This window comes from Rhynchophorus ferrugineus, unplaced genomic scaffold (genome assembly GCF_030347505.1).
Source record: "Rhynchophorus ferrugineus isolate W39M unplaced genomic scaffold, kcgeb_rfMv2 rfM7, whole genome shotgun sequence".
Taxonomy (NCBI): Eukaryota; Metazoa; Arthropoda; class Insecta; order Coleoptera; family Curculionidae; genus Rhynchophorus; species Rhynchophorus ferrugineus.
Window position 1 is genome coordinate 15,008,448 of NW_027472586.1, and position 22,144 is coordinate 15,030,591.

Sequence of the window (22,144 nt, forward strand, 5' to 3'; positions counted from 1 at the left end):
GATGACTCGCAACATGTTATTCTGGAACTTCTGCTGGATGTTATAGGTATGTTAGATTTGCTAGTAGTACCCCACAGTTTATTACCATACGTTCAAATAAGCCTAAGTATTGACTTACATAGAAAAATCTTGTTATCTAATGATCATCAACAGCCAATACATTTGGATTAGTTTAAGCCAAAGCTGATTACGTTTTGTCACTATATGTATTTTACATGTCATTGTCTGTTTGCGGTAGTTCACAATTATTAAATTTTACTGAGGGACAAGTTCTTCTACAAAGCGTGAACGTCACATGGGTAGATGTTGTGTCATTTGCTTTTATATGCCACGTTTTATACGTTTTATTTTATAATTACGATATATTGGATAGGGGTCAGTGTATTCGTCACCCTGTTTGACAATAAAATATCTCTATATGTGACTTATCATTTCAGCAGTTGAAAGTGTATATGGGTCAAAAGCTTTTTCAATTTAACATGCAGTCCAATGTGCCACACCATGTCGAAGGCTTGAACTATATCGAAAGATGCAGTGGAGCAATATTTTTATCATTCAGATTTTTATTAATTTTGTTGACTAATCTATGTATTTGTTCTGTTGTTCCGTGTTTATTAGGGAAGCCAAATTGATGGTCTGGAATTATATTTCTATCTTCTGCGATTATTTTGAGTCTCTTAATGTATAGTTTTTGAAAAAGTTTAAAGATCACAGGTAACAGACTTATAAGACGATAAGAGGAGACTTATATGATAGGAGAATCATATTGATTTGAGCCACTTTCAAAATGCTAGGAAATATGAATGTTATTAATTTGATACACTTTCCTGACAGCCAGTCGATGGATTCACTTTTCATCGGCAGTCACAATATGGCACAGAAAACTCTACTTTTAGTTGGCAAGCGATGTTAAAACGAATCGAAATGCCATTTTCAGTTAATCTATATGCTAGCTAATTTCACTTCTTGTTCGATTTTCCAATCACATAAAGATATCTGAAAACAGTTTATTCATTAACTGCCAAGCTGTTTAGAAGTTCTCTGATAGTTTTAGCTGGATTTTCGCCCTCTGACCTTGCAAATGAATTGTCTTCCACTTTCTTTGTTTCTCCAGGCCGTTCTTTGTCATTGACAACAAAACCAACTTTCTAAGAATGTTTGATGGGCTTTGCCAACATATTTCCTCAAATCACACAATAAAAGCAATGCATGCCTAAAAACTATTATATTATGTAGATGAATGTTAAAACCATCGAATTTAACGATTAGGTTAGATTGTTTTACAATTCTTTACATTGATACTTCCTATCGTCAACAGATATCGCTGATCAAAATACACGCAAACACCTTTTAATTAAAAAAAAAACAAAAGGCAAACAAAAACATTTTATTTTAGTAACTTTGTCATTTATTTAATTCAATATCTATGTCTCTCTCCGTTAGAGATATTTTTTCGAATCAAAAACAATTTTCCTGAAGCTAGAGCTTTCCCTGATAGAACTAGATGAGTGTAATAGGACAGTACAGATTGAATTATTGCTATAAAGTTAAAAGATATTAGAAAACAGGAGTTATTTACATTTTAAAAGGAGATAAAGTCGAATAAATAAATATTTAATTTTTTAAATACAAATAACACAATTTAACGGTTTATATTGTATCAAGATTTGATCAGAGTTGAATAAACTTAAGAAAAAATGTATTAAAATTATATTTTATGCGCATATTTTATATAACAGGTTGACATTTAAATTATTAAAAAAATCGCAAGTATTATGGACACGATTACTAATGATATAATCTCTATTATATAAGTCTCCTTTTTACCAACGATGGTTTATCTAGACTGGACCTACTGTTTAACGGTCTATGGTCTATGGTCTTCAACGGTGATCAAGGGAATTGAAAAGTTCCCGGTCTACCATAGTAAAGCATTTTTTTGTTAAAATTAGTTTTTTTTTATTCAACATAATTCAACATTCAAGAGTAATACATTGATTATAGCGACCCCCCAACTTTTCGATACTATTTTTGTAGTACGATTTGTCCTTTGCTTCGAAATAGGCCTCAGTTTCGGCGATTACCTCTTCATTCGACGAAAATTTCTTCCCAGCGAGCATTCTTTTGAGATCTGAGAACAGGAAATAGTCATTGGGGCCAGATCTGGAGAATAAGGTGGATGAGGAAGTAATTCGAAGGACACTTCATGGATTTTTGCCATCGTTTTCACTGACTTGTGACACGGTACATTGTCTTGGTAAAGTAGCACTTTCTTTTTCATCAAATGCGGCGTTTTTTTCGGAGATTTCGTCCTCCAAACGGTCCAATATCACTATGTAATAGTCACTGTTGATGGTCCTCCCTTTTTCAAGGTAGTTAATGAAAATTATTCCATGCGCATCCCAAAATACAGATGCCATAACCTTTCCAGCCGACTGTTGCGTTTTCCCACGTTTTGGAGCGGGTTCATAGTGTGCAGTCCACTTGGATGACTGTCGATTGGACTTGGGAGTAAAATGATGGAGCCATGTTTCATCGATTGTCACATATCGACGCAAAAACTCGGGTTTATTACGCTTGATCATCTTCAAACACTGCTCCGAATCATCAACTCGTCGTTGTTTTTGGTCAAAAGTGAGCTCGCACGGCACCCATTTTGCACAGAGCTTTCTCATACCCAAATATTCGTGAATGATATGATGTACACGTTCAGTTGATATCTTCAGAGTGTCTACTATTTAATTCATTTTAAATTTACGGCCATTTAAAATCATTTTGTGTATTTTTTAAATGTTTTCGTCGGTAACAACCCCTTTTGGGCGCCCACTGCGTTCACGGTCTTCGGTGCTCATTTCATCACGTCTAAACGTAGCAAACCAATCCTCGATAGTTGATTTTCCAGGATGTCCGGAAACTCGGCATCAAGCCAAGTTTTTGCTTCAAAATTCCTTTTTATCCATGTTTTTCACAATAACAAAAGTTGCTTCACTCAAAATGCTATTATTCACAAACTAATGATCCGACAGCTGTCAAATTTATACACACATCTTTTGAGGGTTAGGGATAACTAATAAACATATGGAGTTAATTTTAGTAGCGCCATCTATGTGTCAGACCGGTGACTTTTCAATTGACCTTAGAGTAGGGCAACAGCACGCGGAGCTCAAAAGATGCAACATATGGAAGCTCTCTCATAAAATAATAGAACGGTTTAGAAGTTGGACAGCATAGTAGCTTATTCTTTTGAAACATGGCGCAGAATAGAGAAGGAAAATGTAAACTTTATGTGCGTGATATCAATGAACTGCTTAAACTAAAACGTTTACTGTCAACCGATCTAATTAAAGGACAAATATAGATTAAAGCTACATTACCCAGAAATGTAGAACCATTAAGGGTAAAAAACGTCGAAAACGCATAATTGCTTTTTTTACTGGTTTACAGCCATCCTGGGGCTTTAATTTTTGTTGTGGTACAACACATTGTCACGAACAGACTGATTAAAATGCTCTTGGTACGGTTCTTGATAATTTTGATAAACTTTCTTTTGAAATGCCCTATACTAATACTTACTACTACAATTCTAGGATTTTGGGTCTCGGCTATATGCGGTGACCATTCTCAAGCAAATATATCAGTATCCGGAGGCTTTTTACCCATGATGTTACTAAGCGGTAAGTGATTAACGCCATATAGAATCGTACATGTCAATTTACTCTGTTACTTTTCAGGTCTGATTTGGCCAACAGAAGCGATGCCGATTGGATTAAGAATATTTGCGAAGTGTCTTCCGTTTACTTTGATTATTGAATCTATGAGAAATGTTATTAAAAAAGGATGGGCGTTGTGGGACGTACAGATACTTCAAGGAGTCGGCATTTGCATGTTCTGGATCGTATTCTTTGGGATAATTAGTATTTGGATGATTAAACTTAAAAGATAATTTATATATTAGCAATAACTTTTTTTGGTAGTTTAGTATTTGTTATAAGAAATATTTTATTTATATATACATATTGTGTATAAAAATTATTTTGCTTTTATTAATAAAATAAAGCTGTGAGATTATTTCCATTGTCAACTACATTAACACAAACAAACAATGAGATAAACCTACTAACTCTTTACCAAAAAGGGACGAGAGCGAATAAAAGTAAAAGCGTAAAATTTAAGATCTAAGATCGGATGTTAAATATAACTACAAATGTTAAATATTTTGTATATATAATATAATAAATATAATTAATAATATAATTAAATAAATAATTCTTAAACACTAAACAGAACCACTTAATTAAGAGCTTAAGATCCAATGTAGAAAATAAGAAAAACAACTAGTAGAGGGAACTGTAATTTGTATCGAGGCTGTAAATAAAGTTTCTTCCAAACTTGGCGAAAAAGCGATATTACACGTTTTAAATCACTGACGCAGACCACATAATCCAGAACGAACAATTTGGTTTCATCAATTTATCAGGCACTAGTAAAAGGTCGCAAAGCTGGAACGATCTTTCTAGATGTTTTCAAAGCTTTCATCAACCAAGACCTAATCTCTCTAATAGATTCATACTTGGACGGTAGATCAAGTAAAGATCGGCGACACAGTCTCGTCTCGAAAACAGATCGCAGGAGTTCCGCAAGGTGGTCCACTAGTCCCAGCCCTGTTCAATCTCTGTATGACTGATTTCCCACTTCACAAACATTCCCACACAACATTTTATGCAGATGATACAGCTTTCTTCGTATTGTGAATGGCGGTAACAATCTTAAGTCAGGAGAGCTATCGACATCGACACCGAAGCAGAATATCCATGGTCAAAAAGTTTTGCTGAACTGAACAGTGTACAACAACTACAAAGTTATCCTGGTTGTCAAGGATGCATGTGAAGTTTCGCCGCACATAGCATATGCACAAGACATAGCGTTTTCTGGTTACCACTTGTTCAAATAATAGTAATAGTAATGCAGCATGGCTTGGCTTGTACACGTCGTTGTTTCAGTATCGCCATGCTGTCAGAAAGATAGGAAAAGTTATAGAACACTATAGAACATATTTTATTATATACATTTTTCTCAGTATGCACTATTTAAAGTGAAAGAATGATCAGAATGTATGTTTATTTTCCAAAAATTCTTGAATATAAAAAGAAATAGGGGATGTAAAAACAGATAATGAAAGAGGTTCAAATTAAAACCGAAACTTGTTTACTTAATAAACTATAAATGACCAACTCGATTCCGATAGTACATAACGTTAGCAGTGGGTTCATTGTGAGCTAATAATTATATGTATATGGGTATTAGAAAGTTATCAGTAAGAATGCCTTTTAACTATCACTAATATCAAAGAAAGGAGACCTGGCTCAATCTTTTAAATAAACTAATGAAGCTGCTACAGCGACAAAATGCACTGGCGTGGTTGCGAAGTTATTAGATCTTCAGATGGAAATATTGACTACAAAAAAATATTTCCTTGAAAATGTATAGGATTGTAAAAAATTGTTAATCTTATGTTTGGCTAGATGTGGCTATAAATCAACAAATAAAACAGAGAACAAATAGAGTTCAATATCGTCCATTCTGAAGACATTCTTTGCATTTGGAATGAACAAAAGTATCTGACTGATAAAACAACACCGAAAAATTGATTCATAAAATAACAACACTTAAAATAAATTAGTAAGCATTATGAGTTTCTTGGATCTTGATAACAATTTTAAACGCTATGCGAACCTTACTTAAAATTATTTGCTAAACCTAGCTTTATTGTGGGATCTATACGTACCAAAACTGAATATCAATTTTATATAATATGAGGAAAACAAAAAAAGCATCATTAAATACTATATTAATTGCTATACAGATTAAGCAAGATTACAAATATAAAAATATGTTTTTGTTTGTTAAACACCAGTTATTATACATACAACTGCTATAATTGTTCATTTTTTGCTCTTCTTCGTGAACTGGTGTAGTTAAAGACGGGTCTTGGTTTGTATAAATCTTCGTTGGAATATCTTTCATTCGCTCGTCCCACCGATACTACAAACAAAATAATTATGATATCTCAATTATATCCTAATATTTTATAAAGTAGATTAATTTTAAATCGATATAAATTGTGTTTTCAAACACAGTTATTTGACTTTGTTCTTTCAGGGTTAAAATGGTATACACAAGTACTTGATCAAGTGTGCTATATGAGTTGGAATATTATCTGTCAACAAAAGAAGGCGAACAGCGCGTTGAACGCCTTATGGTTTATTACACTGACCAAATAAATTGTCCAAAAAGGCCATGAATTGGACATTGACAAAATTGGACGGATGGACCCCATTAATTAAATTTAGAAAACAAAATTATTTCATAATTACTGATTCGATTACAATGACTCAGAGCATAGCATTAACCAATTTATTGATCAGATTGGTGTCACGGAGGCTAAATAAATAAATTATGGTAACTTCAGAAGGTACGCATAATGAAGATATCCGTTGTAAAATATGCTAATTCTGTGGGGTCGCTTTTTCTAAAGCAAACAGAAGAACCATCGTTCTTACCAAAGGTTTTATGAAGTTGGAAATCGTTTTCTATTGACCGTTCATCCTCCATTATCGCGTTGGGTCCTCTTGCCATTAAAAAGTATCACTAAAAACTAATACCGTCCAGGTCAATAACAATAACAATCTAAATTCACCATATTGTCTGGCATTTGAACAGTGGATCTATTTTCCATCCAAAATGAACTATAGTCTATAAAAGATACGGATAAAAATTACTGAGAGCGAAATGAAAAAGATGACAGTTTCCCATGAGATGAGAACGGTTGCTACTGATCATCAATAGTGGCGAGACTTGGTGAAAATGTATTCGAAGTCAAACGGCACCAATTATTGCATTGGTTGATACTTTCTCTAAGCAACAACTATGGATAATTATGATCTCTGCTATAGGCAATGGTCTGAAATTGTCGACCGTCGGGAGAAAACTAAAACCCCATTAAGAAACCTTGAACAAACTGATATCCTGTCTATATGTAACCATAATTTCTATAGACTTTCTATAAACGTTAAAACGTTTATACGTTAAACGTTCTAAACTGCTGATGATAAGAATACTGCTGAAACTTCAATAAAATATTTAAAAAAATCTTACCTCTGCCAATCCTTTTAGGTTTCACGGTTTGTGGCTCCTCTTTTTTGTGCTCGCCAGATTTATCACTTTCTGCTGGACTCAGTGGCAAATTGAAGTTGTGATTTTGAGGAACATCTAGAATGAAAGTTAAACCTGTACAACCAGTACAAGAAGTATAGTTAGTAATGTGGCGTAAGAGATTAGTATAAATTTTGATAATAATCTGAAACTACTAGTGCAATAATCTTGAAAATAATCATATACAAGCAAATTTCTAATTAGATAATGCAGTCCAAACCTTCATAACTAGCATACAAAAACTATTTGGTATGAAGGATAAAACATCTACGAACTATGGTATACTTTCACAAGTCCTAATTTTAATAGAGATAAAAGTAAAATATTTCATGGCTAGATAATTTAAATCACATAGATTTTGAAGAAGGTTTCATTGATAACAAAAATGTGTATTAGAACCAGAAATATATTCTTATCGTATGTTAAGATAATGAACTGCGCGCATTATTAGATATAAATCTTATTCAAACGTGCAACGAATTTGTGGACGAGTTAGATAAAGGTGCATGAATCAATAATTCAAAAATCTTTATATGATCTAAAAAACCCAAACGATAATGACAATTACAAGACAGCACTAATACTAGGTATTTTAATAGAAATCTAAAAAATGCAATGAACTCTACTGAAGAACGATGACGACAAACGGATCTGACAAAACGACAACTGAAAAAAAAATATTCAAAGAATGAAAAATTTTAAAAATTGGATGTCATCTGGAACAATAAAAAATAAGACCTGAAGAGACTGTTATGGGGTGCTTTTTAATTTATTCATACATTCCTCAGAAAGTTATTATTATATGGTGATATACGACGTATTGCCTGGTATTATTGTATTGATAATATTATTGCCTCTTTAAAACAATAAGATATTGTATTCAATAGCATCAGATAGAATTAAAGATAAAATTAGCATTTCCATCGTGAATCTTCTGAAGAAGGTACTAGGAAAGGTTATAGTCATGCATATAATCAATATAACGTTTACACAAATCATCCCTAGAACAAGTAACCTAATGGTGCACACGAAAAGGAAAATCAATAAAAGCATCAAGGTGTAATACCTGAATTATATATATATTCTTTACCGGCTTCTGGTTTAACTTCTGATATATGTCGTTTCTTGTAATCTGTAATAGTAACACGATTCACTATTAAATTTAAATGTGTATAAATACAGCAAACAGTAATACAACTATGATTATTATTACCTGAAGACGGGTGAAGATCTGATGCTTTATTATTGCTTTCGCCATTATCAAATCTCCGCTTGTGGTCTCTCTGTACAAGAAAATATTTTTTAGTTGAATATTGTGTTAAATATTTATATTTATATCAAATATGTCAATATATATTTACAAACTAAATAGAGAAGTGTATTTATTGCAAAAATATTGGAACAAGAATTAAATGTTACCATTTTTTAATTGAAACTAGCACGTATTCAGAGCAATCAATATATTTACCATCATTTTCTCTCATATTTCTAACGATATCCTGATATCTATCTATTGTCATGCAACTATATATTATTCAATTGTAATAAGATTGCGTAAATCACCCATAAAGTAAATGCACAGCGTGTACTTATAATTAGTGAATATTCTTAGATTATCACACTAGATCCAATTTTCATCGTCAACAGACAAGTTACAATATGGAGCAGAAAACTTAAGGATTTATACTTTAACACCATCACATTTACTTAATGATTATGAAAGGTCAAATTCTATATCAATAATAAGCTTACAACAGAAGTATTAACATTATTCTACTATTAGCACAAAAAATTTTCAGGATAAAGACCTTGAGGTAAGACTCGTTAATTACTGACATATATTTTTAACATAAAACATGCTTACCATTCTGTGTATTTGTATATTTTGTAGTTTCAACGAACTGTCTTGAATCGCCGATTCCAATTTTCTGATAGTTCGATGCAATACTTCAAGATTATTTAAATATTCTGAGTTAACTCTGTCGAAGTAATAGCAGGGACCATTGTCTTCTGCAGACATCAGCATTGATTTCTGAGAATTGGTCTGATGTGACAACTCATTGTTCATTAAACTTTGTTCACTGCACTCTCGATCATTAGATCTATTAGAATCAGTTATATTTCCATCATCCTGCAAATTCAAGAAACATTTTTTGCCAGTCTTGGCAATATTAATCTTGAACGGGGCTTTTGCATTGTTTTGTAATTTGTTTTCCTTTTCGTTGTCCTCATTACTACAATAGGCTATTGTCGCCAACATAGGTTGACCTTTAACTTGTTCTTGACCGTTTACATCTGGTAAAACTTTCTTATAATGGGATGCCACTATTTCCACCTCCTCTTTAATGTCACAGTTAACATTAGATTGATTTTCAAAGGTATTCGAGGAAAGGTCTTTAACTACATTTGCGGCATCTTGCGAATTTCGCTTTTTAACTGGACTAAATAATACAGAAGTATACTCAAAATTGTCATCCTCCTCCCCATATGTCGAACAATCAACACTCGACATCGCTTCGGCCAACTTTGCTTCGAGGGCTTCGAATGATTCCATACTCAACTCCTTCGTTTGCAGCCGTGGTGATTCTTGATTGTGATCTTGACCCTTTTCAGAAGGTTCCTCGTAATTTTTCTGTGGTAACAATATATCTGTTGGTACAAAAGTTTTAAGTTTTGAGACATCATAGGAGCAACCAAGAGTTTACATACCATTCTGATCTGACGTACCCGAGTTAACACTTTCCCTTACAAGCTCTATATCGGTAAGAGAGAGTTGGTTCTTCCGTTCTAATCTAGCCAATTGTTTACGAATTTTCATTATTTTCATAACTTCATGAACATTGCACGCAAGCTTTGGTTTATAGTACCTGATCGTTTGGACCTAAAAATTGTGATGTACATTATAATAAGTTGTCCTTCCAAAAGAAATGTCGCACAAAAACAAATTAACGAACTATTGTTACAAGCGTATAACTCTTTATCTACAACCGGAACTTTAGAGTCATGGTTTGCTGTCTTTTTTTGTCTTCAAGACGATTCACGTAAAAAATACCAAAATTTGTAACAAAAATAAAGGACATCGTCTCGGATACGTTGGAAAAGCCTTTCCAATTATTTTGTGCGTTATTACATCATTACTGATGAGACTTTGATAAACCACCCCAAACTTGAATCAAAACATGAAGCTATCAAATGATAACTAAGGCAAAGTATTGGTTTGCATTGAATAAAAAACATATTGCCAGATTCAGTATCGCTTGACTTTTGGGTCATCTCCTATTAGCAATTCATATAATCGTTTTAGAAATCAGAAACCTACTTCCAGATTCTTACTATAGAGATGGAATCAATAAATTATGAGATCACCGAAATATTAGTATTGACGTTCAAAGTATATATATAATAACAATAAAATATATTAGGAGCCAGAAAAAATGTGTTTTTTTTCTTAGGGAACGATACCTAGCGATTAAAAGCTTAAAATAGTAACAACTAAAAATTGTTTAACACCACGCCCATTGGAAACACTTAATATTCTTAACACGCGCTTGCGTCTATTTGGCATTATTCAACAATAAAAACTGTTAAACAACGTAACCTAATTGCTAAATTCCATGCTTTTAACATTTCTCTACAAAAACTAACGACTTTCCATCTACAATTATTGAGTTATTCAACGTGCACATGCTAATTATAAACCACTCAAGACTGTATTTTCGACATTTACTACTTTTGTTGTTTGATTGGAAGAAATGCTTTGTCGAAGTCTATCAAACACTATTAGGTACTTATGGTGATATGCTTCCCTCATGATTCAATTATTGGATTTGACTCCAATGCTCTAACCCAGTTCGAACTTCCAAAGAACTTTCAATCAGTTTTAGAAGTTAATTAATCAACTGTTTCCAGGCGCTTATATGAGATGCGACAGACTCAAACTATGACACGAATCGAATTTTGTACCGTTTCAACATCACGGTTTCATTGTCTGTCAAGCAAAAATGGATTTTCTGTGGCGTATTGTGATTGGTGATAAGTGCAAATTTTGCTGCAAGGTCATCCTTTTACATGAAAACGGCCATAAAAATTGTGAATAATGCACTGTTGCACCTCAAATAGGAAGTTCAGTCGCACTTAGTGTACTGACCAGGCATATCGCTTTATATTATTAGATTACCACTTGTTCAGATAAATGCATGGCCTAACGATTTCCGAGTTCGGGACTTTGCTCGATGATTGAGTCGCTGCCAAACCAATACTGTTCTTTTGACACTTTATGTTCCCAGAAAGATGTGAAAAATAGTAGAAAATGATCGAAAATATACTGATTCATATATTGTATCAATTTTTCTCAAGTGCTTTTTTAAGGGAAAAAATGATCAGACCTTTTGCAAGCATCTAATTTTAGTTTCCATATACTATTCGTATTCATTCTAACAACTTCTATTTTTGTTAATTCTTTAATTTAGGAGGAATAATTTGTACTGCTTTCTATTGAGTGTTATCAAGTATTTCACAGATTCATTTTTGCTAATATTTGCTTTTTTAGATATGTATGTCCATTTGAAATTACAATAGCATTCAAATAATTACTACAATGCAAACTAATCATAGCAGAAATCGGTTTTAACCACTCATCATCTTCTTTGTATTTTTAATTTCTCCTCTTTAAGGTCAGGCGCAAAATGAGACGCAGCTTCGTGAGGTGACGCAGTGATGCTCACGGCGGGTGTATGCAGGATAAAACTGCCAGACGCCAAAACCGCGCAAATACGATTGCAGTTCTCGCTTCACAGTAGTAGGCTTGGTACAATGACAATTGATACGGCACTAATAACGAGTGAACTGAAATTTAGTCCTAAATCTGGTTCAGAAGACGAATTCGAATATGAAATGGTAATTGTTTATTGCCTATGGATAGTAAAACGTAACTGAGAAGTTGTATCTAAAATGAAGAGAGATAATCACGGATAATTTACTTTAATTAATGAATTTAGTGAAGAATTTAATCTTCATATAGTCTACATGAGTTATATCGTACAAATTTTGTCGAATCCACACAGCTTCGATTAATTCTTCCATTTTTAAACATTTACCGTGACTTTAGGCGAAAAACTGTGCCAAGAACACTGTTACGTTCAGTCAGGACGCCGTTAGCCAAAACTGCGTCACGGCACGCTGCGAAACAATATTGTGCGGTAGCTATCGTTCTTAGAAAATAACGCCGTGACTCGCGCTGCTCTCTCACCAAGCTGCGTCCCAGTTTGCACCTAGTCTAAAAGTTTATTTTACGTCCTTTGGCTTATGTTCCTTTTTAATTTCAAAATAGAGGAAAAGTATGTTTCAGAGATTTACTTAATTTTAATTCTCTTCACATGATTATACTCTATGTTTGAGACCATAGTATGCCTTGAAACAAACCATCCTCTTGTACTGTCACTAGTTTTTTTTTTGTGGTTAGACTTATTGTAGTAAAGTTATTATTTTTCTTTTCAACACTGCACATCAGCATTAAAAATTTAGTCAGTGTTGTTTCGACTTTTGTTTGCCTCATTAATACCGTCCATATGCAAATATCATTAATTTATAATAACTATTAAAATAAAAAGAAAACATATGTAAGTGTAAAAAACCTGTAACTCATGCCATATACCCAGAAAATGTTTAACAATAGTAACATTGCGCGCTATCATGTTAAATTTTGTCTGAAAACTAAAACTATTTAACTACCTCAACAGAATTATCTTTGGCACTACTGTCGGAATCCGTATCATTAACGGCGGCATCAGTTTTATCAGAATTATTAGAATCTCCACTCCCACTACTGAACACCTCTGACGATTCTTTACTGCTTGCTTTTGATCCTAAAATATCTATAAAACTACTAGCTTGTCTACTACTTTTACTTGAACCATCATTGGAGTCACGGTCTGTTGATCGTCGATCGCTTTTCTTGTCCTTTGAACTATAATGATCATCTACAGGTTTTTTATCTTTCTTTGAACTAGAACTTTTTTTATCTGAAGGTTTATCTTTGTCACTGCTCTTCTTATGTTTATCAGAAGATCTTGACGAGCTACTATATCTCTTATCTTTATCTTTAGAACTGCTTGATGAAGATGATTTAGGCTTATCCTTCTCTTTAGAGCTTTTAGAAATATCTTTATCCTTACTTGAACTTTCTTTGCTTTTCGAAGATTCTTTATCTTGAGATCTGTCCCCACTTTTATCCTTGTCTTTACCAGAATTCCTGCTTGAATCTTTATTATATTTATTTGAATTAGAGCTAGTAGAACTTCTACTTCGATCTTTGTCACTTCTGCCTTTATCACCTCTATCCTTTTCTTTTTGAGATTTATCTTTCTCTCTTTCACTATCCTTACTCCTGTTACTTTTATCTTTATATTTATCTCCTTCCTTAACTTTGTCACTGTCTTTATTTCTATCCGATTTGCTTTTGTCAGTGCCATCAACTTTGTCTTTTCCATTTCTGTAATCTTTTCTTTCTTTGTCTCTATCTTTGGAAGAACTATGTTTTGAGCTAGATTTATAATCTTTATGGTCTTTTGATTTGCTGTCTGACTTACTTCTGTTTCTTTTATCTAAAACAAATTATATGTTATATCATAAACTCAAGAAATATTATTTTTAATACCTTTGTCATCCTTACGATCACTCCTTGACTTATGTTTATCATATGACCTTTTGGAGTCAGATTTTTTATCATCAGAAATCTTGATATCACTGTCTCGTCTACCTTCTTTTTTTTCTGCATCATCAGAAATAATATCCTTCATCTCATTTGTATTTTCAATGGATTTGTCATCTATTTCATGTCTATCATTTGATACATTACTATCCTCACATATTTCCATTTTAGAATTTTCCTCTGACATTTCAACAGATAAATTATGACTATTTTGGGAGCTCTGTGAAATATCTTGGATAATTTCTAAATTACTGCTAAATTGTTTGCCTTTAATATCAAGTCCAATAGACTGTCCTAAAAACATATATAACATTAAGAATCCTTTTAATATTTATATACCTAAAGTACCTGATTGATCAATATTTTCCTCCCGTGATGAAAATTTTGTATTTTCTTCTAATGGTTCAAATGGTGGGCTCTCATCTTCAGTTTTAACAATTGAACTAATGAAAGAAGTATTATGTGCTTCTGTATCCACTTCCATTTTATCTTCATTTACACATATATCCTCTAAAATAAGAATATTAAAATAAGTTTTATTTGTATTTAATTTCTAACTAAAACTAAATACCATGCACTGATGCAGGAGATACAGCTTCTAAATCTTCTGGTAACAAATCAGTAACTTCTACTTTTAATTCCTTTTTGATGTCATTAGTTGGCCTTTCCAAACCTAGATAACGATAAACAACATCTTCAACTTTTGGTAGAAAAACAGTATTGATTTTGGGATTTACAACTTGATCCACAATGCGTTCAACGCCTATTTCCAAGAAACCTGATCTGAAAATTGATTATGAAATTCATAAGTATAATGTAAAATAATGTCATACTCTGATATATTTTTGCGGAGCTGTTCACGTATCTGGTTTTTATTCATATCACCACTAAACGTTTGCTTCTTAAGGAAATTGTTGACGCTACCTTCAACCCTTTGCCTTAAATTCTGATAAGCAGGTTTGGTATCGACGTCTGCAATACATTCTTTTCGGAATTGATCGAAAATACCTTGGGATTTCAATTCATATACAATTTGCTCTATTAACCTTGGATCACCTGGCACGTAACCTGTTGGGACAATATCCATAGTGTTTTGTTTAAAGAAAAAAACTAATATAGAATATATAGTACTATTATTAGCAATGGTTTCTAAATAATATAATGCATCTAAATGTTTTCATGCGGCTGATGTCAAAATATGAAATATGTCAATTTCTTCTTAAATCCCTAGCTTTATAATATTCCACATATAAAATAGTTATACTAAAACAAAATTGAATAGAGTTAATGTAGTTATAAAATATATTCTATACATACACTTTAACACAATATATACTCAATATGATTAAATCAAAGATAGGTTATGTTTGGATGGATCTAGGAGATTTCATAATACATATATTATTAAATATAGGTTATGTTTTATCTTTAATGTAAAACGTAAACAATACAAGTATTTAATCTTCTATGTATGTAATTTAAGTGAAAAAAGAAGGTTTCAAATACAGGATTATTTATTAGAATATGTGTTAAAATACCAAAATGTATATATAACATTTTAGATAACTCATATATGATTAAACTGTTGTAAGTACATTTTAATAAATAATATACAAATTAAAAATACATATCCTACAAAGTAGTACAAATATTGGATAAAATTATATTGAGTAATAAATACTGTCATTTATAACTTTACTTATAAGTTATAGAATATGGAACAACTAAATGTATATTTTATAATTTATCAATTTGTTATCTATTTGATATAAGATAAAACAGTGATAAAACTATCTGTAATTTATAACCTAACTGCAAAACATAAAGGCAGTAGATAAAAATATAATGTAGGAGATAAAGATATTGAAAAATATTTGGTGCATTAAATGAAGACTTAATAATAATTATATGGGAAATATGACTTTCTTCATATTGAACATTTAGTGTTTTGCTCTAGTATAATTTGAAAATGGCTACAACAAATAGATTTTATATTTTAGTAGTTTCTGTGATATCAGGTGTTGCAGCAATATTTCATCTGCTATCATTAAGCACAGAGTACTGGGTTAGTGGTCGAATATTTGAACTACATTCTGATAATCCTAAAAGTTCAATAAATTATGGGTTGTTTAAAGGCAATTATGCACGAGATCTGTCTACATATGAAATATATGAAGTACAAAGTAAGTTTCTTTCAATTATTTGTTTACAATTTAAAGCTTTACAGGCATTGTAATCTAATTATCGATATTATTGTAGAAAAACTTTCATCTCATTACCTTATTGTAATAATTGTTTTATAGTTATAATTTTCAGTAGATTATTAATTATAAATACTATAAGAACAATGATATTTATATTAAATATGTAAGCATTATATGAATTCATTTTCTATTAATTAATTTATTATAATATATTATTTAAGCGTTGATTTAATCAGCTCTACTTTTCAAATTTTAGTGACATGTAGTTTTAAAAATAATATATGCATATTGTTATGTGGAGATGAAGACTACAAAAAAGAAACATTAAACAAACTAATATCAAATAACTTGAGAGGTGCTGATGTTGACTTCATATTTCCATGCTATTCAACTAGTTCTTATTCTCAAGACTTTCTAGTTTCAAAGAAAAACATTAAGTCATCAAAAAACAATTATAATAATGGTAAGTCAAAAATTCTATAGTAAATTTAGAATATGTATGGTAATTAGTAACCTTAAGACATCATGTACACAATATAACATCACATAATTAATTCCATTTGTAAAAGCAATAATGTATTTTTGTAACTATATTTCAAATTTTAAATAATTCATTGAGCAGAACTATTTACAATTCATACCCTTTTAATGTACCGCACTTAACAATTTAATTATTATTTTTTTCATTATCTTAGTCAAATATGCATCTGCCTCTTGAAGTTTCTTAACATTTACTACTACGTAATATTTAAAAATGCTCTGTTAATATTTTTATTTAGTACATCGAATTAAAGCTTTTTGATACTCAATTTTTGGTGCAAAAATTAGTGTAGATATCGATTTCAATTTACTGATGTTTGAATAACTTATTAGAATAATCAGAATGGATTTCCAAAAATAATGACTGAAAGATCGATTTATTTTGTGCTTTAAATACAGTCAATGTTCTTTTGTCAAATTGTATTCCTTGAATGCTGATGTCTCTTTTCCGAGAGAATCGATAACTTTTCAGCCAATGTATTTTATTAGTGCCTTATTCACCCATTTTATAAGGTTTTGATTAAATAGCTTTAATAAAAAATGTTAATTTTAAATTACAGTTCAATCCAAATATTTTATCAATGCTGCCGTTTGGCTTTGTACTGTTATATGCCTGGCTATAGCTACTTTCTTAGGATTGACTTCTTCAGCACTGTCATTCTATAATATTATCGGTGATGGCACACAATTCTATTTGAGGTAAGTTCTTTCTTGTTGACTGTTTTTCCGTAAAAATTGCATGCATTTTAAATGAACAGAGTTGAAAGAACATGAAAATCTGAGAAAATATAATATCAGGTAATGATATAATTGATGGGTTTATTGTGTGATTTGTATTAATATACTACTATGACAAAAATAGTAAGGCTCAACATAAACAAGCATAAAGGAGGTGATTTATTTATTTTTGTCCCTATTTGATCCCCTTCTAAGTTATCCATCTGGGATACATATAATGTAGTTATTCCAAGGCTTTTTTCCAGTTTTAAACAGCTCTGGTCTGAAAAGCCTTCTTTGATTGACAACTTTAACGACAATATTATATAGTTATTTTAGTTTACTACACTTTTTTAAATTCTATATTAAAACTGACCTCCCAGACATGGTTCATTCATTTCTGAGTTCACACACACTATCCAATAATTGGCAGTACTTACACAAATTCTCTTCAGTTTCCGAACGACATGTTGTCCATCTAGAAGCTGCAGTTTCTATGGTATAAGGTGTGGCCTGGTTTCATATCCTCCGGCAAGCTTTTTGATTTTTCTTTAATCGTAGATATTCCTAGTCACGGTACTAGTCTTCATTCTATACCACGCAATACCTTGTACTAAAATATTTGAATTTTCCTCATATTTTCAGCTCAGCTAATTTCTTTTTAACATAACTCTTCAATTTTAATTTATTGTCCAAAGCCATATCTAGATATTTGGTACTATTCTCATACACAGCATATATATTCTCACTACAGTAGTGCCAAAAATTGATGGATTGTTTAGTTTTTTGTTGGTGAAGTCGGTGAGAACAAATTTAAACTCGTTACTTACTCTAAACTATAATAAACATGTCTTTTCAACTCGAAATTTTGCCTATAGTAAGAAACCAGAAGTCTAATTTATTCTGTAAGCCTCTTGTAAAAGCTAAGCGGAAGTTTTAGAGTAATACAACAGCCCAAGTTCGCATAATAGAAAAAGTATATGGCAACATATAATTAATATGCAGTAATCTTTTTTTCTGTAAATGTTGATGAATTTATCCGTTTGGATACGAGTCTTTTTTATTTATGTTTCAGTGTTGGAAGTCTCTGTTTCTACAATGGATTGGCATTTGTGTTTACTTTGTTATATATAATATTTTGGGGTACGTTGTATAACTTGACTATATTTCACAATGTTGGTTTGCCCGACACCTTGATTGGACTGATGACGTCAGACAGAAACGCATTTTTAGGGTATTCTTATTGGTATGTATATCATAGTATACAAGGATCGTTCGATAAATAAGAAAACAATAACTAAATCAAGTTCATAATTTAATATTTTAATGTTCTTTTTGTTCGATTATCTTTTCTTTCTTGTTTTACTTTTCCCTGTACTCTCAAAGTAGTGTAATTAATGTAATTGTAAAGTAATGGAATGCAGCATTGTCAAAATTGTTAAAATATCAATTGTGGTCTGTTTTGTTGTTTGAAAAATGTTTTTTATTTATAGGATAAGTTTTATACCACTGGTTCTTTATGGCAGCAACATAGGAATTCTATGTTACCGAGTGTATCTTAATGGAAAAGATTCAAAATATAAGACTGTGTATCTTGAGGACCCAACCAACCAAAACATACATTTAAATTGAAAAAGATATTCTAGTATATATATTTATCGTTGCACATATTACTTAGTTAAATAAACATTTTCAATTTGGATAATGTGATGCGTTTAATTTAATATATGTGTATAAATAAGTTTTTCTATATTTATAAAATATGGCGAACTAATTTTAGATCTCATTAGACCATATTGTCTTGCTGTCAAACTGTGCCGACAAAATATAAAATGCAGAAAACGCTTCTCTTTGTTTTTATTGGAGAAGAATATAATTGATAAACTATTACTGTGTCAAAACATATGGGGAGCTTTATTAGCATATATTACCTTTAATTTGGGGAATAGTTCATAACTTCTTTTGGAATTCCGTTTTGACTGAGAAACACTTTAAAGAAAGAGAGAAGAAGAAAAGTAATAGTTGGTGGTGGACAATATTTTGAATAAATTAAGTTGTACACATTTTTCTGAATAAAAAAAGATTTAAAGTTATAAAAATCTCAAAGATTATTTGTATATTTAACACCTTATATATAACACATTTTTACCATGTACCTATGTCATTAATTTACAAATCTTGAAAATCTATTGTGCGGATATTAATACAGTTCTCCAAAAATCATCATTGGTCGAAAAAATCAACACTGCATGTCTCTGAGACTTATTCATGCCATTGTTAATTATATTTATATTCGTTTAATTTTTTTTGTGTGGTTGAGAGTGATTTAGTTCTGATGAAGAAAACTTCATTAGAGAAGGATTAATTTTCATATTATCTTGGAGTATTATTAAAATGTCTAGTTGTTTTTTCCGATAGTGATGGTATTTTATTGAATAAAATATATATTTCGGAAAACTGGATGATTTTTGATTGCTTCAAAAAATGACAGGTTTTTACAATTTATTAATATATTATGCCTACGAAGATAAAAAGGTATATTCAGCTATATTCTTAGATGTAGCACAAACCTGTAAAAATTACGTGGTTGATTTGAATCGGGTAGGGGAATCCTGTTACGGATACCTGGTTGGGAAGACCCGCAGGAATAAGCGAATTTGACTGGTTATGTGGAGACTGCCTCTGGGCTACCCACTAAACCCCACCCTGTCAGCTGATCCAATGACCCTAACTGATACTTCTTACTGTTAGTAAGGAGGGTGGCCGTAACCGGCAACACCGTTCAGATGCACAAGGGCCAGACAAGGTCGTGGCGTCGTTATCACACCAAGCAGCTTGCGGTACATGAGTTAATCGCTCGCCGGAGAAAGTCGAGAAAATTTGGAGTTAGAGCACGACGGGGTAGTGTCGGCTGTGATAGAATAAGGCTACGAAGAGCCGAATGAGTTATTGGCCTAAAATATCGGCCAGCTCGGTAATATATGTATTGTCCGAGAGTCGAAAAGTGGAGAAATAGCTCGAGTAAACCTCGGATATAAAATTGTGAACTTGGGGGACATCTGTTTCTCCATGAATTTGATTGTTCCTGACGAACCAGGGGTTCGATTATTCTCCTCTCCTGAGAATTTTGTTTTGAAAAACTTCGAGACATTCCACCTGGCTAGGTGAGACGTATTTTAGATAGTCACTGGAGCCGTATAGAACGACTGATCGAACCAGCATCTTGTACAGGAGAGATTTTATAGAGAGAGGAAGCCTGCTGGCCCGGTTGATAAGTGGGAACAGCAAATTAACAATACCTTGACCTTTATGGAGGGACTTGTAAATGTGGGAATTCCACCTAAATTTGCGATCGAAGACAAGACCGAGATAGGTGGCTTCTTCTGACCATGGGATTTCGGCGTTCTCGATTTTAAGACCCGAAATGCTCGGTGCAAAACGCTTCTTGTGGAAGAAAATGGCCTAGGTTTTCTGTGGGTTGACCTGTTGTTTCAGGACCGTCTCATCGAGTTGTTTTTGGAGTCTGCTTCGGATGTGCGGTGCTACTCTTGAAGAAGCAAAGTAAACAGTGTCGTCTGCGTAAAAAGCTGCCTCAACTTGTGGTCTCCTAAGGATATCTGAATGAAAAATATTAAATAGAGCGGGTGTCAGGGAGGAGCCTTGTGGAACTCCTGCATCGATGGTTTCTGTATTAGGTCATCGTGTAGACCTAATCGGATGCATTTCGCCACTAAGCCTTCGTGCCAAACCTTGTCAAAGGCTTTGGTTAGCTCAAAGAAGACCGCGCCAAGTCTTTCACGTCGGTTAAAAGCACAGTTGATTTTTGCGGCCAGCCGATGGGCCTGATTAACGGCTGAGTGTGTGTCTTTGTAAAGTCATTAAGAGCATAAAGAATTGCTCTTTCAGCAAGTTTGGAAATGGAACTTAGTAGGCTGCTAGGTCTGTAGTCAGAAGGTGATGACTTAGCTCCTTTTTTGAGGATAACTGCGATGAATGAATGTTTCCATGTGGATGGAAAGTGATGCAGCCTCAGAATGGCGTTGATGATATTACCTAGTTCGGCGAGCTGCTTGTAGGGAAGATTTTTGAGTTGGGCTATCGAAATATTATCGAAACCCGGGATGTTCTTGTTCCGAATCTTGCTGATCATTTGCGTGAGTATTTTAGAAGTGACTAGATGGTTTAAAAGATAACTCGGAGGCATTTGACAACGAACGGAGTTGGCATTCCTAATGATTTTGTCGTTCTCAGCAGCGTTTATATTTGTAGCAGGAGGGAGGCGTTCCATTTGGGCCTCATAGGTTTTAGCGAGGAGCTCGGCCTTTTCGTGGTCGATGTCTGCGAAATTTCCTGTCTCCGCTGACTTTAGGGGGATATGACGTTTTGCACCTTCCCCACGAGGCTTTTAGAGAGTCGCCAGAAAGTTGCGGGGCCATCCAGCCTTTGGTCCGCTATTCCATATCTCGGATCCCCAGGCTTTAATGGATTCCTTCACTTCTCGTTTTACTCTGTTGGCCTCTCTTTTGTCTGCCGAGTTGAGGGTGGCACGAGCTCTACGATAGAGACGATTTTTGAGTCGGATCTGTGACTTGATGCCTTCAGGAATTGCTCACTTTGAGAGTTTGAAAATGATGGAACTTCGAATGATGAATTCTGATAGGCGGACTGGATGTCTCGAGTTAGCTTCGACACGGCACGCTCGAGTTTGTCAGGTCGATCAATCTTCGGGATTGGACCGGATTCCAAGAGAATTTCCAGTCCG

General features: G+C 32.9%; 3 protein-coding genes across 7 annotated transcripts in view; 2 read left to right on the forward strand and 1 right to left on the reverse strand.

The window, feature by feature from the left end:
- The window catches only part of LOC143199979 (ABC transporter G family member 23), a 68,411-nt gene extending 64,343 nt beyond the window's left edge, over positions 1-4,068 (forward strand). The window contains exons 13-14 of the mRNA XM_076410191.1: positions 3,588-3,674; positions 3,732-4,068. Coding sequence (XP_076266306.1) covers positions 3,588-3,674; positions 3,732-3,943 — 299 coding nt within the window. The 3' untranslated portion in view covers positions 3,944-4,068. The remainder of the gene's footprint in view (positions 1-3,587; positions 3,675-3,731) is intronic.
- A 1,764-nt stretch (positions 4,069-5,832) lies between these two features.
- Positions 5,833-15,142, reverse strand: LOC143199976 (uncharacterized). 5 transcript variants are annotated; one of them, XM_076410183.1, is made up of 11 exons: positions 14,755-15,142; positions 14,493-14,704; positions 14,270-14,431; positions 13,868-14,215; positions 12,943-13,814; positions 9,940-10,093; positions 9,077-9,861; positions 8,426-8,495; positions 8,279-8,344; positions 7,156-7,287; positions 5,833-6,042 (listed from the first exon to the last, which is right to left on the reverse strand). In XM_076410183.1, the coding sequence occupies exons 1-11, from the start codon at positions 15,006-15,008 to the stop codon at positions 5,933-5,935; spliced, it is 3,165 nt and encodes a 1,054-aa protein (XP_076266298.1). In that variant the 5' UTR covers positions 15,009-15,142; the 3' UTR covers positions 5,833-5,932. The 5 variants fall into 5 exon arrangements, 4 of the variants coding, with proteins under 4 accessions (XP_076266298.1, XP_076266296.1, XP_076266297.1 ...); XM_076410181.1 differs by having other exon boundaries at positions 9,922-10,093; positions 14,755-15,141; XM_076410182.1 differs by having other exon boundaries at positions 7,156-7,269; positions 9,922-10,093; positions 14,755-15,140.
- Positions 15,143-15,748: 606 nt separating this feature from the next.
- On the forward strand, positions 15,749-19,087 carry LOC143200010 (uncharacterized). Its single transcript, XM_076410242.1, has 5 exons — positions 15,749-16,104; positions 16,382-16,588; positions 17,226-17,364; positions 18,458-18,628; positions 18,876-19,087. The coding sequence occupies exons 1-5, from the start codon at positions 15,891-15,893 to the stop codon at positions 19,012-19,014; spliced, it is 870 nt and encodes a 289-aa protein (XP_076266357.1). The 5' UTR covers positions 15,749-15,890; the 3' UTR covers positions 19,015-19,087.
- The last annotated feature ends 3,057 nt before the right edge of the window (positions 19,088-22,144 follow it).